Source organism: Ananas comosus, unplaced genomic scaffold (genome assembly GCF_001540865.1).
Source record: "Ananas comosus cultivar F153 unplaced genomic scaffold, ASM154086v1, whole genome shotgun sequence".
Classification (NCBI taxonomy): Eukaryota; Viridiplantae; Streptophyta; class Magnoliopsida; order Poales; family Bromeliaceae; genus Ananas; species Ananas comosus.
Window position 1 is genome coordinate 71,353 of NW_017893382.1, and position 18,897 is coordinate 90,249.

General features: G+C 33.3%; 2 protein-coding genes across 2 annotated transcripts; both read right to left on the reverse strand.

The window, feature by feature from the left end:
• Positions 1 to 685: 685 nt before the first annotated feature.
• On the reverse strand, positions 686 to 6,674 carry LOC109705844. Its single transcript, XM_020226629.1, has 6 exons — positions 6,478 to 6,674; positions 6,126 to 6,176; positions 5,690 to 5,741; positions 2,414 to 2,472; positions 1,573 to 1,618; positions 686 to 1,081 (listed from the first exon to the last, which is right to left on the reverse strand). The coding sequence occupies exons 1-6, from the start codon at positions 6,541 to 6,543 to the stop codon at positions 993 to 995; spliced, it is 363 nt and encodes a 120-aa protein (XP_020082218.1). The 5' UTR covers positions 6,544 to 6,674; the 3' UTR covers positions 686 to 992.
• A 1,179-nt stretch (positions 6,675 to 7,853) lies between these two features.
• Positions 7,854 to 11,798, reverse strand: LOC109705836 (MKI67 FHA domain-interacting nucleolar phosphoprotein-like). Its single transcript, XM_020226616.1, has 9 exons — positions 11,680 to 11,798; positions 11,448 to 11,568; positions 10,836 to 10,953; positions 10,685 to 10,740; positions 9,853 to 9,900; positions 9,668 to 9,765; positions 9,280 to 9,349; positions 9,078 to 9,188; positions 7,854 to 8,175 (listed from the first exon to the last, which is right to left on the reverse strand). The coding sequence occupies exons 2-9, from the start codon at positions 11,547 to 11,549 to the stop codon at positions 8,122 to 8,124; spliced, it is 657 nt and encodes a 218-aa protein (XP_020082205.1). The 5' UTR covers positions 11,550 to 11,568; positions 11,680 to 11,798; the 3' UTR covers positions 7,854 to 8,121.
• Positions 11,799 to 18,897: the final 7,099 nt, after the last annotated feature.

The following is an 18,897-nucleotide window of genomic DNA, read 5'->3' on the forward strand; positions in this document are numbered from 1 at the left end:
CCTTACCTAAATACAGCCTGAATAAAAAATTATTCGAACTTGCGGTGACATGAAACGGAAAAAAACGAGTACACACTTCTAAGAACATAGCGAAGAACAAAGATTCTGAAACCCCTAAAGATTAAAAAAAAATAAAAAAAATAAAAAAAACTCACCGATTCGGAAAGCAAAATGATCCCAAATAGGAAATCAATTCGAACCCAAAATAAGTCAGATCAGACGGATAAGAGATATTTCCATGCCTAAGACTGCTTAATTAATATGGTAATAGAGAACTAGGATTTAACTCCCATGTAATCAAAATACCTTAGTGCCCTAGAATTTCAATGGTTATGGCTTATCATTTACAGCTATAAAAAGTGACTACGATTAGTTTTAAACCCTGGTATTACAGGAAAGCTACAACAGTAAGAAAGAAAAAAAAAATTATACTTAATGGATACAGAAAAAAAATATTTAAAGGTTACAGCTAGAAATAGATAAGAGAAGAGATAAAGCTAAAAATATTTAAAGAGTTCCACCAGGAGCTTCCTAGCAAAGCTTCAAATTGAAACTTCTGCTTGTAAGCCTAGAAGTTGTTGCTCCAACTAGCAGCTGTAAGATTGTTATTTACCAAATGTATGACATCCGCTTAAAGCACTAATCCCGCCAACCCCATCATCTAGGATCGGATATTAATGCACAATGAATTAAAAAACCCGGCTTTATTAACAGCAAAACTAGATGATTTACAGAGGAATCCTCGGCCAAACAAGCAACCAAATCAGCTCTGTAATAAATATACATCATAAAAGAAGCGCATTCTACAAGCTTCACTGTTTGAAGCACTCTAACAGATAGAGAGCACAAAAGTAAACCTTAGCTTATTGTCAGGAACCGTTTGAACAAAGTTCTGCAAATTAAAAGAAAACAGCTTTTAGAAAGAGAAAAGGTGCCAACGAGATTTACAGTGGGGAGGAGCTTCTCGTTTTGTGCATGCTGCTATCATCGTGCTAAGGTGGGCGAGCCAAGGAGGGCGAAGATGAGATTGCCGCATGATATGATGAAGAGACCAGCTGCGCAAGAGCCGGCACAGCACCTCCTGTGGAAATATAAGTGTGTAAAAAGTAAGTACTATACATACGTACATAATTTTTAACAGTAAGAAAAAAAAAAGGAGAGCAAGTAACCAGTAGATCTAGCTACTAATTATTCTACTACTTGAGATTGAAAAAACCATGTAGATACGATGTACTACTGCGACGTATCTTATTGTAACTATGGGGCCTCTTACTGTAACAGATTACTGAAGAAAGGGACAAACCTAAAGCTTAAACCAACCAAGAAACACTACGGCATTGGATTAAAGAATCAATATATGTAAAGATTGACGTTATAATCTTAGAGAAAAACTTCAGTTATCTCGACATACGATAGAGTATTTTTCACAAATGGTTCTGAAATATATATATGACAATCTAGATTTTCAGGAATACATTTATATAGATAAATGACTTTTTCAAGGATAAATATGCAAAAGCCCAAAAAATGTATATGAAACCAAACTAAAATCTCAAAAGAAAAGAGTGTCACCTGCCAATCCAGCACAAGCTGAAGAGAAGACAATCACAGGTGGTGTCTGCATAGAAAAGTAGGAAAGAGACCAATTTAAGAAATTTTCCATTGGTTAAACAGCCACTTTGCATACCAATAATGCATCATAATATACCCTACAGAAGCTTATAGGAGAATTATTAATGGAAATTTTCAAGTATAATACTCACAATATCTGTTGTAGATCAAATAACTTACGCATTTCTTATGTTTCAAAAGGAATCTAAATATCTTCAAGTACCTCATTGGTTTTGCTAATTAAGTACATCTCATTACCATGCTCTCTTCGTTGCAATAGGATCACATAATCTAATTAGTGCTTAATAGAATGCGAGTCAGGAAACACATTGTTCTGTGGTGTCATGTAACAAGTTTTACAAATGAGCACTAGTTTTGACCGGTGGAGCTTCTATGGAAGCAGCATAACAACTATTTCATCAAAATCTCCTTAACAGCTTCTTGTTACAGCAAGACAGAATCTTCAAAGTGGAACCTCTGATTTTAGAGCCAAAAATATTATCTTATCTTGCTACCATAACAAAAGCCCCAGATCTTTTGTTAGGCAACCATTTGATTTCTGGAATCTTTTGCTTTCAGAAGTAGAGAAGCCATTCCAGATGCAAGGCCCACTAAGCAATAAACAAAGAAATAAGTGAAAACCAACATGTTTTTCTTTAAAATTTAGCCGAAAGAATTTTGCAAGCTGCAAACAAACAGAAGAAATGATGCATATGAAAAACAGAGAAAATCTATAACAGAGTTATTTAACTAAAATTTTATGAAAATATCAATGGAAGTTACATCGAGTTAAGATACGTACACCAACAAGGAAATGAACCCACATTGGCCCTTTCACCCACCTCCTGACAACAGGCATAACTGCAATAGCGTTTCACAAGTTATGAATGCAAAATAATAATTACTCTTGGCATTCAGCACGGAAATACATCATCAACCATTAATAGAGAGCCTACGATAAAATGAAAAATATATTCAGATTATAACTCATCAGATAATGACTAAATAACGCAAAAAATAAATCAAAGAATGAAGTACAGAGGGAATGCACAAAGACGTCACATAGACAAATGCGGTGATCTAAAAAGAAAAACTAACATACAATAGCAACTAAAAGCATTTAGCAGCACCGGCAACAGACAAATTGAATGCGGAGAGATAGAGAGAAAAATTAAGGAAAGAGAGAGATCCAATGTTCTATCAAGTACAAGGACGACTCAGCCCTAGGATGCAGGCAAGCAACTTCAAGAATACTTCTATTTAAAAATTCAGCTCTTTTCACTTTGTGAACTCAGGATATCTCTGTTCTCCCATATTTTCATCAAAAAGAAAGGTTGATGAAGCTTTGTTCTAGAACGGCACGTTTACGCAAGGATTAAAGTGCCGCCCGTGCCGCACGGCACGGGGGCGTGCCGTACCGTGCCCCCAAGAAGGGGGCACGGTACAGGGGGGGTCTCGGACCCCCCCCTGTCTCGCGGCACGCACCTGCGTGCCGCTCGAGACAAAGCGGCACACTGGTGCGTGCCGGCGGCACGTACCATGCGTGCCGCCAATTTTTTTTTTTTTTCCTTTTTGGCTGTTTTTTTTGGTTTTTTTTTTCTTCTGTCCTCTAGGGTTTGGAGCCCCCCTCCCCCCCTTGGGCCATCTATATTGTTTTTTTTTTTTTTTCACTTTGTTGTCTTTTTTTCAACTTTTTTTTTGCTTTTTGACGGATACCTTTTTTTTAACTTCTTACTTATCAATATAGGAGCAAATTTTTAATTGACATAGACGATCCATACCGCGGGGGGCAAAGCCCCCCGCACCCCCCTCGGATGTCAGTGGTTGGCTACGGGCTCGGGCCTATCGGCCCGAGCCCTCCGCTTCCACCACAGACATCCATTTTTTCTTCACAAAATATTTTATCAAAATTTGTCGCACCGCGAAACTTTCGATGAATCAATGGAACAAAAATCGATTTCCTAAACAAATTTTGATCAGATATTTTTAAAAAGAATAAAAAAATAAAAATATAGATGTAATATTGGGAATATATGAATTTCTCACAATACCAGCAATACTTATATCAATATTGTCAAATAAATCTTGTATCTGCAGATAACAATATGCCATATGATCCAGCGCGACGATTATGTGAAATTAAGCAGTCATCTCTATGTAAAGATGTAAATTTAAATAATTATTATACTTGTGAATTTTATTATTATATTTTAATTTTTATTCTACATCAGATATAGTTGTATTTTACTTACAAAAAGCTTTCATGCATGTTAATTGATGAGTATAGTAAGATATACATAGTAAATATTCATATTATTTTGTTTAAATATTCCAAAATAATATTATAAGAGTTTATTGGAACCAAAAAAGCTAAAATAAGTCCGTGCCAAAGCGTACCAGTTGGAGGTCATGCGTATCTGTCGGCACGCAAGCGTGCCACGTGTCGGCACGCAAGCGTGCCCGTGCCGTACCGTGCCAGGGACGTAACGGCACGCCCCCGTGCCACGGCACTTTAAACCTTGCGTTTACGTCAAAATTCAAAAGCCCATAATCACAATTTCACATAAACTCAACTGAATTGACGAAACTTATATTCAATTATCTCAACGTCACTGATGAAAAAGGAAAATATACTAACTTTGAAAACAATGAACAATTTGGCTAACATAGTAACTGATTGCTTTCATCCAAATATTCACTTCTACAGTTCAACTGTTGCGAGGGAGAGACCAAAAAAAACGTTTTTGAGATAAAGAAAGGAAGTTCTCCTTGTTAGATACATGAGAAACATATTGATGAATTTCATCTGCCATAGATAACCCATTTTAGCTAATAGGAATATGATCTATTGACAGTTGTAAAGAACCCTGGGGTAATGCGACCAACATCACCAAGTCTTAGAGAGATTGTGACAAAGAGATGTCACCAAGAATATGTCACCAACATGTCAAACTAATCTCCTTAAAATCCACAATTACTCAAAGTAACAACTTCTAATTCATTACTAAGAAATCTTTTACATCCCCCCTCCCCCAGATAATTTAGAACTTTTCTTATTTCATTCTAAGAAGTTATTAAAAAGAAATTATGAGAGTTACGAAACAGATAATAACTATCGGTATTAAGTACTCATAACTGAGGTTTTTATACTATGCATTGAGCTACAGGACCTTCCTGTTTGAAAGCCAGCTAAGTATAGGTTGTGCACATCCACAGGCAATTGATGAACTATGCAATGCATCAATCTGAAGAACGGATTTCTATAAACCACAAATAATACAATGGGTTTGTTCATAGCAGCCGTGAGCTTATAATGGTCTTGTGCGCAAGTATCATTTTACATGTTCTAGGAATTGCCTTATTTTCATAGACAAGGACTAAAATATCTGAACATACAGTGGTCCTGTTATACATGTAGTTAAAGCACCAGCATATATAAGGGGTCTCGAAACCATTTGGAGCGTAACTCTTCCTGATGCCCCACACGTAACAATATGAGCACCATAGGGAAGAGAAAACAAGATGGACGCTCCTCACACTAGTCATCTGTTCAACTCGTTTCTACTCACTGAACCTTTAAGAGGCTGCATTCCCACCAGCGATGGCATCTACGGTGGGATTAACCAATCTCCACGACAACACTAGGACCACTGTCCTACAAAGATCTTTAGTTCGCTAATGGTGTTCTAAACAAAGAAGATATGCCTACTTTAATAACTAGCACATTTTGATTAGTTTAGCTCAAAGAACAACTATATCTTGGCAAAAGAACTAAAGAAGGAGCACACAATGAAATATCTATGTTAGCAAAATAGGGAAATAGTCAAATAAACAAATCATACTGCAACGACCTGACCCGCTAGCAATAATAACTCGTTGGGCCAAACCACCGGCTCAAAATGCTTAAGCCCAGTTATTATATTTAGTGTGTCCGCTACTTATAAACCCAACAGGCTCTCCCATATTATTCGATATGGGACTATTGTGAATTGGGATGTCACACATACGATCGCCCACCAAATTATTCTGAGAGAGAGAGAGAGAGAGAGAGAGAGAGTTCATAAGCATAATATCATGCCATGGTTAAAACCATAAAATGCGCTTGTCGTTCCGCCAACAGCGGTGCCTATCTGTTAACATAAGAATAAAACCAAAAAGAATCAGAACAGACCAAAGCAAACCAACAAAACATCTCCAGATTACTGCATTCAATAGATTGAAATAAATCTACACAACTTTTTTCAAATAAAACCAGGGGGCTCCAAGTCTCCAACAATAAGAAACCCCACAAATTTATTTTACGATTCAAGTTGACCGCACAAAATTAAATAGTTACTGCGTTCTTTCTTACCAAATCAAGCTTTACAGAGGAAATTTAAATGAAAATTTTAAGTTACTAGTTTTTTTTTTAATTAAATTTCTTTTTTTTTTTCACTTAACCTCAAATTAAATTAGTAGATCGGAAAAACTAACGCAAATTTATGACCTCAAAGAAAGGGAGGGTAGAGACTCACCATGGAGAAGCTGTCTCGGATCAACGGCGCCACGGTCCAAGAGCTCGTTTCCTTCCAACATATCAAAGGATTAGCTAAAGAAAAGAAAAAAAAAAAAAAAACACCGCAAAATTATATCAAAGTAACACTAAAAACCTAATTTCTCATCGATCGAAAGCAAGTAAGAACGATCAATCAGCGAGACCATAGAGATCGATAGCGCGTGTTTCCTTCAAACATGTCAATTGGATATCACAAAACCCACACAATCAAGTCAAATTCAACAATATAAATCTAATTCCGCATAGATCCACGGCGAGTTCGAACGATCACGAAACGAGATCACAGATGGAGAAGAGAGAGGATTCAATACCATGTCCTTAGAGAGAGGCCCCGTGCAGTGAGGGCACCGTTGCGGAGCGCAATCGGACCCCTCCATGGACGCGGATCTCTCTCTCTCTCTCTCTCTCTCTCTCTCTCTCTCTCTCCCTTCGTCTTCTTCGCGCTTCCTCTCGAAGCGCTCCACGTTGATTGTAGAAGCGCCTCTCCGGGGTGAGAGAGAAACCCTCCATTAAACCCTCATTTTCGAGCTAAGACAAAATGAACGGCGAAGATTGGTCCACCGCTTAGAGATATCGGTGGATCTCATCCGTTCCTTGACGGACGATCCGGATACGATCTAACGCCCCCACAGATTCAATTTGGGGAGTCGATTTTCGAATCGTATTTTATTAGCGGGTCGGATTTGGATGCGTAATATCTATCTATAACTCTACATTAATCCCCAAAAATCATACACGTGACAATATTATTTTTATTCTGTGTTATCGTCGTTCGGTTTTCCCTATCCGCTGCTTCGTGATTTGCCATCTACTTATAACTCTAGATTAAACCCCCTAAATCATACACGTGGTAGTATTATCTTTATTCTGTGTTCTCGCCGTTCGGTTTTTTCTATCCGCCGTAAAACATACACGTGGCAACATTATCTTTATTCTGTGTTCTCGCCATTCGGTTTTTTCTATCCGTTGCTTCGTGATTTGCCTTTTTTTTGCGCATTAAATCAAATTTAAATTTTACGTGACGAGACCTAGGCAAAGTCAATGGTTTTGGTTGTAGCCTGTACGGGTCGGGTCGCATTTAGCTCGACCCAGCTAGCCGCTGACGTGGCGTTTGCGTGGCGGGGACAGACCACTTTTGCAATTATAAATTTCGTGAAGCTCTTTGTACAACAAAAATTATGAGGGGCTAAAAGCAAGAAAAAAAATACTAAAATAAAATATTTCTCTCCAAAATCCGCCCCGCCAACTTTTTTTATCTATTTTTTATTCAAATGTAATTAATTTAATTATTATAATTAAAATAAAATTTAAATTTTTTTTTTTTTTTTTTTTTTGGCCTTGCCATTTGGTGTGGGATCCGAATAGGAGCTCCGCCAGCCTGAATCCATTTGCATCCCTAAAACTATGCTTCTATTTGCAGCTTTAACAAATCTATTAAAATTCTTTTTTAAATAGTTCTACTCAAACATAATTTTGAGATTAAAAAGCCCATCCACCACATTTTTCGAACACTCTCTAACAGATTAAGATTTTACTCTCAAACAATATTTGAAATCATAACCAAACAAGCTAAGCAAAAAAAGAAACCCAAAAGCAGGAAACAAAATTTTAAAAACAAAATAAAAAAAACATGACAATAATTATTAAGTAAGAGCAAGGAACCATCATGAAAGAACATACAAGAGTCTCGAAAGAAAGATTAAATTCTCTAAAAATAAACTATTATTATCATCCAAGTTTGAATTAAAAAGGGTAAAAACAAACAAAAAGATGGGTTCATCCCTTCATTATGCTTTCACTTTCCGCATAAACCTGTTCTTACAACATTGCAAGAGGAAACTGTAAAGGAAAGAAAAGATCACGAGCAACGGGTAATTTAGAAGTAGGATTGGATCAAATCTGTTCCGTCGTTGCTTCAAAGAGAGATATTACTTCATTACTCTAACACTAACTAACTAGTCCTCTTCTTCATCGAACTTGATTTTCTTCGCCGTAGGTTGAAGACCCACCTGTTGCCATCAGACAGGAAGGAAAAAGTTAAAAGAAAAAAAAGTGTAAGCAATATATTATAATCTTACAGTACTGTAATAACTCCGATAAATCATCCAACTTTAGTATACAGTATATACATTAGACCTAATCCCTCATTAATGGTCTGGCCCAGCTGGAGTATGTTCGACGGTTTTAGTGCAGCCTGGAGATGCCCTGAAGAAGCAGCAATAATAGCATCCCCGAAAACAGCAGAAGTAGAGAAGCGCAGTCGGTAGGAGGCGCTTTTTTATTGGGAGCCACGAAGCTTATTTTAAGTCCAGAATGAATCGGCTGATCTTCAGACTTTCAGTACATGAGTTAAACGCCTTCCAGAAAGTCCTAATCCACAGCATAGGCCAAAAGTGATGGATTACATTTGGGCAAATGTACGATGATTATCCCGTATACAATCCCAATATTGAGAATTGGTTGCGGTCGCTATGCGCTTTTGTTTGAACTTTTCAGTCCCTGATTGTATCTTTCTGTCCCAACCTCGACCGGCAAAAGAATCTTATTCTTCTAGTAAAGTAGTCATTTTATCCTTTTTCCTTGTGAACTAACTTCATTAAAGCAGGATTGAAAAAGTCATTTTACAGCGAAAGCTGACAAGGATGTCGGATTTATTCCAACAGTCAACAATGGAAGTGCAATACTTGTCAAAACTTAAATGTAGAAGTGAAAATTCCAGGGATCAAATCGCATTATCAGGATAGTCTGGGGACTGTACATACATTTTACCCTCACATGTTTAAACACAAGCGTTAACTATCAGGTGCTGGCTTGCGCATAATGTTTTATATTTTACTTCTGGAGACGAATCCAAAATTAGACTTAAGAACCAAATAACCCCAAGATTAAGGAGAATGAGATATTCGCTTACAAGTTCTGGGCATTCATAATCAATTCCAGCATCTTTAATTCGTTTGCGCCGCTTCTCATCTCGCTTTAGAATTCCTCGAACCATCTTTTGGTGCTCTTCTGCTGTTCTTTCCTGCAACAATATTTTACATATAGTAGTATTATCGAAGCTGGTAGAGTCAATCACTGAATAATTGCTTCGAGAATCATAAAGATTGGTTTACCTTGTTATGCTGCTTTCGTGAAATTTCCTTCCAATTCAATGGTATAAATCTCCTACTTACTCCTCTCCACCTAAGCCCAAGAAGGGGGGAAAAAGGAAAAACCATCATCATAGGACATATTCCATTGTTACCCAGTTTTCATCAAAGGCACGATGGTGAGTATGTCAATGCACATTGTATATAATTTCATATTCTGATGGTCTAAATTGTTCAGGCAAATTATTGATGGCAAGGAGAAAACCCAGCTAATGACATTGCGTAGGCTCTACAATGTCGAGATAACCAAGAAGTGAAAAATAAGGTCATATGAGGAGAAGTCTAATCAAATGGCATCCTCAATTTGCTAGATATCAATGCTTATTATAAAGGTCGTTCTCCAAAAACTTACAGCTTTGGATGAACGCGCTCTGGTGGAACAGGATGAATTTGAAGGGTGTGCTCAAACAGTAAGTAATTGTTCATCTCCTCAGCCACGACCTTGGCTACCTGAACAAGTTATCATGCAAAAAACAGCATTTACTAAATCCTAGGCTAACAAGTTTAACCAACATAATGTTGGGATTCTTAATTTACCTCAGGGTTTTCAAATTCAAGAAATCCATAGTGCTTGGATTTTCCTGTCTAAAAAACCACACAACGTTTAGAACAAATAGACGAAAATATACAATACAAAAAGGATCATATTAACTACAAAAAATCATAATCCAATCATATGTAAGAACACTGAAAAAGCAATCCATTTAAAGCTAAGAAAGATAAACATCATTACTAGCGTCCCTTAGTGGTAATCAAGAGTGGTTTTCGTAATCCCAGAAGCAACAACATAAATGAAAAAACTACGAAATATGTAAAGTTTAGACACTTCTGAGCAACTTATTATCGTTTGATAGGCGAGAATTGGCTGTTATTAAATGCTTTGCCTATCTATTGTATTTGTATCACCTATTTTCAATTTCTTCACCTACCTTCAGCGCATAAATGGCCTCCAAATGACCGTCCTTACAATACATTTAGCTTCTTATATAGGTTAAGTCCAAGATGAGTGGCTCATCAAGTTTGGTGATTTAGATTGATTTCGAACATTTACTTCTTCGCAAAAAACTTGAAAACTTAGTTTACAGGGAAAAGGAGATCCACATACAAAGGGAAAAAAGGACATACAGAGAGATAGTTTGAACATTCAAAATATGCGAAAGGAACATACCAAAGAGCTAGACCTCAGCTTAAAGTTTTAAACACACAATTATGAAACAAAGCATAGCTACTATATGTGATTTACAATACATAGTTCTTGCGAAAAAGCATAAATTTTTGTATGCATTCCCAAAAAAAAAAGCTTTTCTATCACCAGTAACAATAAAATAAACACAAAAAAACAACAAAGCACTTCAAAAAAGATGCATACCTTCCTGTTTCGAGCAAGTCTCAATCTCTTAATTTTCCCAAACTGCTTAAAGAATCCTGCATTAAAGCAAAATGAACTTCTAAAGTACTCAATCTACAACAATCACAAGAAAGTTTGATCTCTCTAATAACAGCACAAAAAAGCAAGTCACCTTCCATCTGTTCCTCATAAAACCCATGAGGAATGTGCCCGATGTACAAAACCGTCGCAGTATCTTTCTTCGGCTCCTCCTTTTCCACTAGTTCCCTCCCCAGACCCCCTTCGAAAGGCTACAATTATACCGAAAAGAATGCATTTTTAATCCCAAAAATATTAAAATAATAATGAGGTGAAAGTGCATGGAGATCCCCTCAACTACAGGCCACCTAAACTCAACCGCTGAACTATTGTTTCATTTGATTGAATTGCTTTAAATTTTTTTTTCTCAGCATTGAATTGGGAATTCGTTTAAATTAACAACTCTCTTAGCTATCAATCATCTACAGTAACAAAAAAAAAATCTGTGGTTCTATCAGGTGGAAAAATGTTACAAACAGTTATATTTAACATAAATACTTCTAAATTTAGCAAAATCCCTATAAATCAAAAGAGAAGTCTCAGATCGAAAAAGACATAGCTAAGGGCTCTATTCAGAGTGCCCTAGAGTTGATAAATTCCCTGTACATATTTTTACCAAATAACATGCATAAATAATAAATAGGCAAAAAAGAGTGCGATAAATTCTAAAAAATGAGGGAAAATATGAAGAAAATTTGAAAAATACCAAAAAATCGGCAGAAGATTCGTTCTTGCGACGAGAAAGCGTGAGCTGAGCAGAAGCTTTCTTCAGATTCTTCTTCAAAACCTTCTTCGCCTTCGCCCCCATCCTAGGTCAAAATTAGTCGCTAAAAATCGAAAAATTACGAGGAAATTAGGAATAAATTGGGGCAAAACCTGGAATTGGAGAGAAAGAAATAGAGAGGAACAATATGGATTGTTGCAGAGATTCTTCTTACCTTGATGCCTATGAGATCGAGAGGGAGGAGAGGCGCGGGAGAGAGAAACGGAACGAGGATTAGGGTTTTAGCGTTAGGGTTTCAGCGGAAAAGGAGACGGGGGGGGTCTCTTGCGTTTTTACGACTCGACCCAAACAAAAGGTAAAATTACAAAAGTGTCCCTCTCGCAATTTGGCATAGTATCCCCCTCGCAATTTGGCATAAAATTGGTAAAAATCTGTTTAGCTTACCCATAGGAATTGGTAAAAATCTGTTTAGTTTACCCATAGGAATGTCAATGACTATGGATGCCCGAAATTTTATCCGAACCCGAATCCGAACGAAGCAAATTTATTCGATGCTAAATAAATATGGTTTTGGATGTGAATATCAAAAACAAAAATCCGACAGATATGAATACGAATATAGATTTTGACTGTATCGGACCCGAAGCTGAATATCACCCGAACCCGATCCGAATCTAAATTTATTTTACATTATATATAATATGCATATAAAAATTTGATATTATATTTGAATTTGTATTTTAAAATTTTAAATTTAATAAAAAAAATTTTGAAATATTGAAAAAAGAAATAATTATTTCGGGTTCGGATTTTCGGGGTCGGATTCGGGTTTTGGATTTTTGGTTGGGTTCGGGTTTGAATATGGATTTTAAAAACCCGTCGGGTTCGGGTTTTAGGTTTGGAGTCGGGTTCGGATTTGAGTTTTTAAAAATCCGCCCTGAATCCGACACGTTGACATCCCTACTTATCCAAACTATGGACTGTTTAATCTTTCAATTCAATTTGCTCGATTTGTATTATTCAATAGTATTTTGACTTTAAAATTTAGGCTAATTATATTTTTAATAAATCTATAGTTACAAAAATTGCTTGAAATATTTATATCTATATCTATATCTATATCTATACTATATATAAAAGCGTATAAGAATTCCGACAATGACAGATGGAATTCAAAAAGGTATAAAATAATGATTAATTTGTTAAAAATATCTCAAATAAAAATGAACGAGTATGATCCATTTATTAAATTCTACTATATCCAAAAAAATTAAAATAATATTCCCTACGAATAGGTATGATTAATTTGTTAAAAATATCTCAATAAAAACGAGGGCTCTTTTTTGCATTTAGCCCCTTGGCAAATTCTTATTTTAAAATTAGCCCTGTCAAAATTTAATTTGCAAAAATGGCCCTGGGCCTGCCACGCAGGCGCGCCACGCGGGCAGGACTGGGCCCATGTGTTAAGTTGAACACGGTGAACCACTCACCATGTTCAAACACGGTGAATGGTTCACCGTATTTAGTACGTATTTTTTGTATATTTAAAAGAGGAATAGGGAGTAGGTATGTCAATAGGTATGGATATCCGAAATATTATCCGAATCCAAATCCGAATAAATTATATATATATACATAATTTATTTTTATTTATTTATACAATATATAAAATATTTAATAATTTTTATTTCTTAGATCTTCATCCAACGGTATAGATTTTTAAAACCCACTGGATTCAGGTTCGGATTTCGAGTTTTTGGTCGGATATGGATATGGGTATGAATTTTTAAAATCCTTCGGGTTCGGATCCGGGTTTGGATTTTAATTTGATTTTCGGATTCGGGTTCGAATTTTTGAAAAAGAGAAGAAAAGGAATACAAATTCCCTATTCCTCTTTTCAATATACAAAAAATACGTACTAAACACGGTGAATGATTCACCGTGTCTTAAACACGGTGATTCACCGTGTTTAACTTAACTACCGCACCCAGCCCGGCCCGTGTGGTGCTGACGTGGCGCCTGCGTGGCAGGCCTAGAGCCATTTTTGCAAATTAAATTTTGACAGGGCTATTTTTAAAATAAAAATTTGCCAGGGGACTAAATGCAAAAAAAGCCCTAAAAACGAAAATTTATGATTAATCTATTAAATCTCTACTATATCCAAAAAAAAAAAAATAATATTCCCTACGAATAGTTATGATTAATTTGTTAAAAATATCTCAAATAAAAACGAACGGTTATGATCAATCCATTAAATCTCTACTATATATAAAAATCTATTTCTTACTAATTGTTATGATCAATTTGTTAAAAAAATATACCAAATAAAAATAGTTATGATCAATCTATTAAAAAATAGCATTTCTATCTATCTATAAATTCAACCCTACGAACGATTATAATCAATTTGTTAAAACATATCTCAAATAAAAATAAATGGTTATGATCAATTTATTAAAAAAATAGCATTCCTATGATCTATTTTACATTAAAATCAAAATTTGAGTTTACAATTATGAATTAAATTTAATTTTTTAATATCAAATTTGAATTAATAAATTAAATTTTTTATTACAGTGGATCAAATTAAATTTTAAATTTTAAAGTAATGTGAATTTAATTTTGGAATGCTTTTAGTTTAAAACACATATTTAAATTTGATTCATCAAAAATCAAAAAGTATATAAAATATTTCGATGTATATAAAAAAAAAGAATACATAGGATATTGTAAATATTTTCTAATAAAATATAACATATAATTATAATATAATTTTTATTGTAAAATTTTGGATTCTATAAAGTACAAATTTATATTTGATTTAAATAAATTATAGATAATTATTACGTGGCATTTGCACCTACATTTTACTTAGTTATTGACACTATCATAAAAGCCCGTATTTACAATTTGGTATGTCGACAGACCCATTTTTTAGTGGAAAAATATTGATTCCATCTTTCGTTCACGTAAAATATAAATGATAATAAAACAAACTTTTAATTTCGGTTTATCTCTAAATAGAAAAAAATATATATACTTATCCAAATTTTTGCCAAGCGAAAAATATCCTTACTGCTGAATCTATATTTTAATTAAAAAATTTTTAATTTGGGGGGTATTCTCTAAATAGAAAAAAAATTATACTTATCAAATTTTTTGCCAGATATTACTGTAAATCTATATTTAATTTAAAATTTAAAAATAATTTAAAATTTAAAATTTAAAATTTTGGGACTATCAATATATTACAATAAAAAAAATTTAAAAAATAGATTGGTTGGTAAATTTGTAAATCATATTTTTGAATTAATATGATGTACAAATTTATGATCAATTTGTAAAAAATTATCTCAAATAAGAACGAACAATTATGACTAATTTGTTAAAAAAAAAATTTATACTTATCTATAACTTCAATTCTACCAACGAGTATGATCAATTGGTTAAAAATATTAAAAATAAAAATAAACGGTTATGATCAATCTGTTAAAAAAAACACTTATATCCATTCATTTTACATTAAAATTTAAATTTGAGTTTAAATTGTGAATTAAATTAATTTTTTAATTTTTGATATCAAATATATCCATATATTTTATACTAAAATTTAAATTTAATATTGTAGATATTTTCTAATAAAATATAACATATAAATTTATAAAATGTTTTATTTTAAATTTTTAAATAAATATAATTTGCAAATTTTTATTAATTTAAAATAAATTAAATAATTGTTGCGTGTGCTAATTCAAAATGGTCCGCAATTCAGATAGGTTCTCTACTCACGGAGTTGTTTGAGATGCAAATGCAAATCCATAAAAAATAAGGAAAAAAAACTGAAATTGGGCCGAAATTTAATGCTTTGCTCCATACTTTTTGGGATGACACGCTTATCGAGGCAACTAGGCCTGATTACAATCGGGCCCACAAGCCCAAGCCTAATTAGGTCTCTTATAGCCCCAATTCTCTAAACTGAAATATTTTCATTTTTATTTTTTCCTTTTTTTTGTATTATTATTATAATAAAGATTCGAGTTAATTTCATGCACGTTCCTACAAATATAGTGAATGTCAAATATATACCTACAAAGTTCAACTTTCATATATTATCCTTACAAAAGTTCTAATATTTTTAAATACGTCTCTCTGATCGTTTTCGTTAGAGACATGCTTATATTTTTAATTTTGCCATCACAAATATATTCCTCCAAAAGTCATAACAATACAATATAAGAGAAGTAAAAATATTAAAAACTAGTCAGAGTTAAGTATTTAATCTATGATTAACTAAATTTTTCTAACAGATTCTAACGGTAGAGATATATTTGAAAATATTATGACTTTTATAAGAACAATATATGAAAGTTGAATTTTGTAGGAATATATTTGCTATTTACTTTATTTGTAGGGATCTGAATGAAATTAATCCTAAAGATTTTCTCAGTATGACCATTTCAAAAAATTTTGTATAACCATTCAAAAGATTCGAACGTAACATTTAACTGGTGTGACGTGATTGGAGAAAGCAAACTATTGTGAACTTAGACCCATTTTACTAACATAAATATGAAAACTTTTTTAAAAATGAAAAAAATAAACATACACCCCTTCCTTTTTTAGTTTTTTAAGTCCTTTCCTTTTATGGCCATCACTTAGTATTACCAAAAGAAGCTAACTTTACATAAGGACCAAACTTAAGCTCATGAATCATGAATGTTGGGTCCTAGTACTACTAGATCAAGTGTACTTTGTTCAATGCCCTAGCTAGCTAGCTAGGATCCAAGTAAACCCTCTCCTTTCTCACTTTCTAAAGCAAGGAAAATTAAAAACAAAATAAAAAAGTGTCACACCCCCTTTTCCCATCACCCTATGTACCTATGCTTGCTTTCTTTTGAGCTCTTCTTATATTCAAAAGTACACCCAAGTTCCACATTGATCCCACTCCAATTTGTAGCTATTCTTGCTTTTTCCAAACACACAAAGCTATATAAGCCTATAGCCACTTCAACTACAAAGAAAAGCTAGTGAGACATGGACAAAACATGTGGCTCCCCACATGCCCACCCTTTCATATGTTGGGCCTTAGCTTTTGCTTCCCCAAAAGCACTTCTTTATGTGTGTAAAAAGAAGAGAGAGAGAGAGAGAGAGAGAGAGAGAGAGAGAGAGATCAATGAGTCCCACACAATTGGTGGAAGCTTGAGGAGGAGAACTCTCCATCCCTCCCAACCCTAGCTTTGCTCACTTTGTAACCATTCATTCCAAGATTTTTTCTTCTTCTTCTTCTTCTTCTTCTTGGCTAAATATAGCAGCTCGGTTTCTGAACTTTTCGTTTGAATAATTTAATTTTTGATCCTCAAAAATATCTTTTTTTATTAACTGATCGATCTTATTCCTTTTGTAAAACGCGTAAGTTATTTTAGTTTAACCTAAGCAGAATAAATATTACTCTTTTATAACAAAAATTAAAATTTTTCTTAAGATTCAAGGACTAAAGTTCGACATAATTTATTTATATATAAAAACTCGACGGCCAGAAATCAAATTATAATATCAAAAAAGCACAATAATAATCCATAAATTTATTTATTTATCTATTTATTTATTTGTTCCTTCCCACTTCAATTCTCCTCAACTACTTGTGATCAACCACAGCCATAAGAGCTTGGATTCTTATATGGGCTTGTGTGGTTGGTAGGGTTTTGAGTGTGGGATGTTATTATATCTTCAAAAAAGTGAGGGACCCACGTGGCAAATTATATCCAACTCAATTAATTTTGGGACCACTTCTTGGTTTTTTGGATTAATTTCATATAGGTACATATAAATATAACAAATGACAAATATATTTTTATAAATTTTAATTTTTATGTATTTTTTCTATAAAAGTCATGATATTTTCAAATATATTCTTGTTGTTAGAATTTGTTAGAAAAATTTAGTTAACCAGAGGTTAAATATTTAACCATAATTAATTTTTGACATTTTTGCCCATCTTATATTATACTATAATAATTTTTGAAGGGACATATTTATTATGGCAAAATTAAAAATATAAATAGCTTTTTGACTGTTCTCTAATTATAATAAATTAGAATGACATATTTAAAATTATTAGAATTTTTATAAAAATAATATATAAAAATTAAATTTTATAAAAATATATTTATTATTTATTATATTTATAGGGACACGTATAAAATTAATTCCTTTCTTTTTTGATTTAGTGGGATTTTCAAGTTGCGGTGGAGAGCAAAGAGAGGGTCAAAAGATGTGGTGGGAAATGGTCTTTCGAAATAGATCTTATTCGCCACGTCAGTAGACACAACACCACGTGTCGAGTTATCGTTGGTGGGAGTTTTTCCACGTGGCGTATTACCACGTGGGTTGTATCAATTTAAACTCAATTTTGAACTTTGGTGTGGAAAAAATCTTTTAGATAAATTTGCGTATAGATTCCTTAACTATTTGCTATTTTGAAAGCAACTATTTTATAACTACTAATTTAAATTATTGGGCGTGATTTTGCCAGTAGTTCTGTCCGATATAAAATCAAAGGTTATGTACACAAACTCGAAATTTAAACTCATACAGATGCTAAGATTCTCGATCTTACGCCAGAAAATAAAAAAAACTTCAGCCGTTGGCTCCCCAATAACACCTCGTTGAAGAATTTCGATTCACTGTCATGTGTCAATGTCGTCTCTATCTAAAGTGGTTATAATTTTTCTCTTTAATACACTCTCGAATGGAGGTAAAATTAACGGATAACAGTAGATCGAAAGTTCTTCAATAAAATATTATTGGGAAGCTCCTCACTGAAGTTTTTTTTTTAAATAAAAGTCGGCATCTTGATACCTAATCACCAAGCAATTTGTTTGAAAAACAGCTAAGATTGAAGGGATAAGAGTCCCATTTTTTGGGGTCCACTATTATATTGAGCTCATAAGTAAGATAACATCATCGAAGTCAATGTATTTATCATTAATTAATGAAACTAATTGAGTTACAACAAAATGCCACATAATAATATTTCAATTTAGCTTTAAATCCAATTAAATTGGTGCGAGTTATTATTTATTCAAAATTTATAATAAAAATATATTTTATAAGTTCATATGTTATATTTTATTAGAAAATATTTGCAATATTATTTATTATTCTTTTTTTATATACATTAAATATTTTTATATATTTTTTAATTTCTGATGAATCTAAAATTAAAGTGTGTGTTTTAAATCAAAAACATCAAAATTTTAATTCACATTTATTTTAAGATTAAAAATTTAATTTTGATATACTGTAATTAAAATGTTTTAATTGTTAATTTAAATTTGATATCAAAAAATTAAATTTAATTCACGATTTTAAACTCAAATTTAAATTTTAATATAAAATAAATGAATAGAAATTCTATTTTTTAACAGATTGA

Coding starts and splice junctions, on each gene's coding strand:
- LOC109705844 (XM_020226629.1), bottom strand. CDS start 6,543: ATGGAGGGGTCCGATTGCGCTCCGCAACGGTGCCCTCACTGCACGGGG. Junction 2,473..5,689: donor ATTTTATGGTTTTAACCATG/GCATGATATTAT, acceptor ACGCTATTGCAG/TTATGCCTGTTGTCAGGAGG. Junction 1,082..1,572: donor AGCTTGTGCTGGATTGGCAG/GTGACACTCTTT, acceptor ATATTTCCACAG/GAGGTGCTGTGCCGGCTCTT.
- LOC109705836 (XM_020226616.1), bottom strand. CDS start 11,549: ATGGGGGCGAAGGCGAAGAAGGTTTTGAAGAAGAATCTGAAGAAAGCT. Junction 9,901..10,684: donor GACTTGCTCGAAACAGGAAG/GTATGCATCTTT, acceptor GTGGTTTTTTAG/ACAGGAAAATCCAAGCACTA. Junction 9,766..9,852: donor TTGAATTTGAAAACCCTGAG/GTAAATTAAGAA, acceptor TAACTTGTTCAG/GTAGCCAAGGTCGTGGCTGA.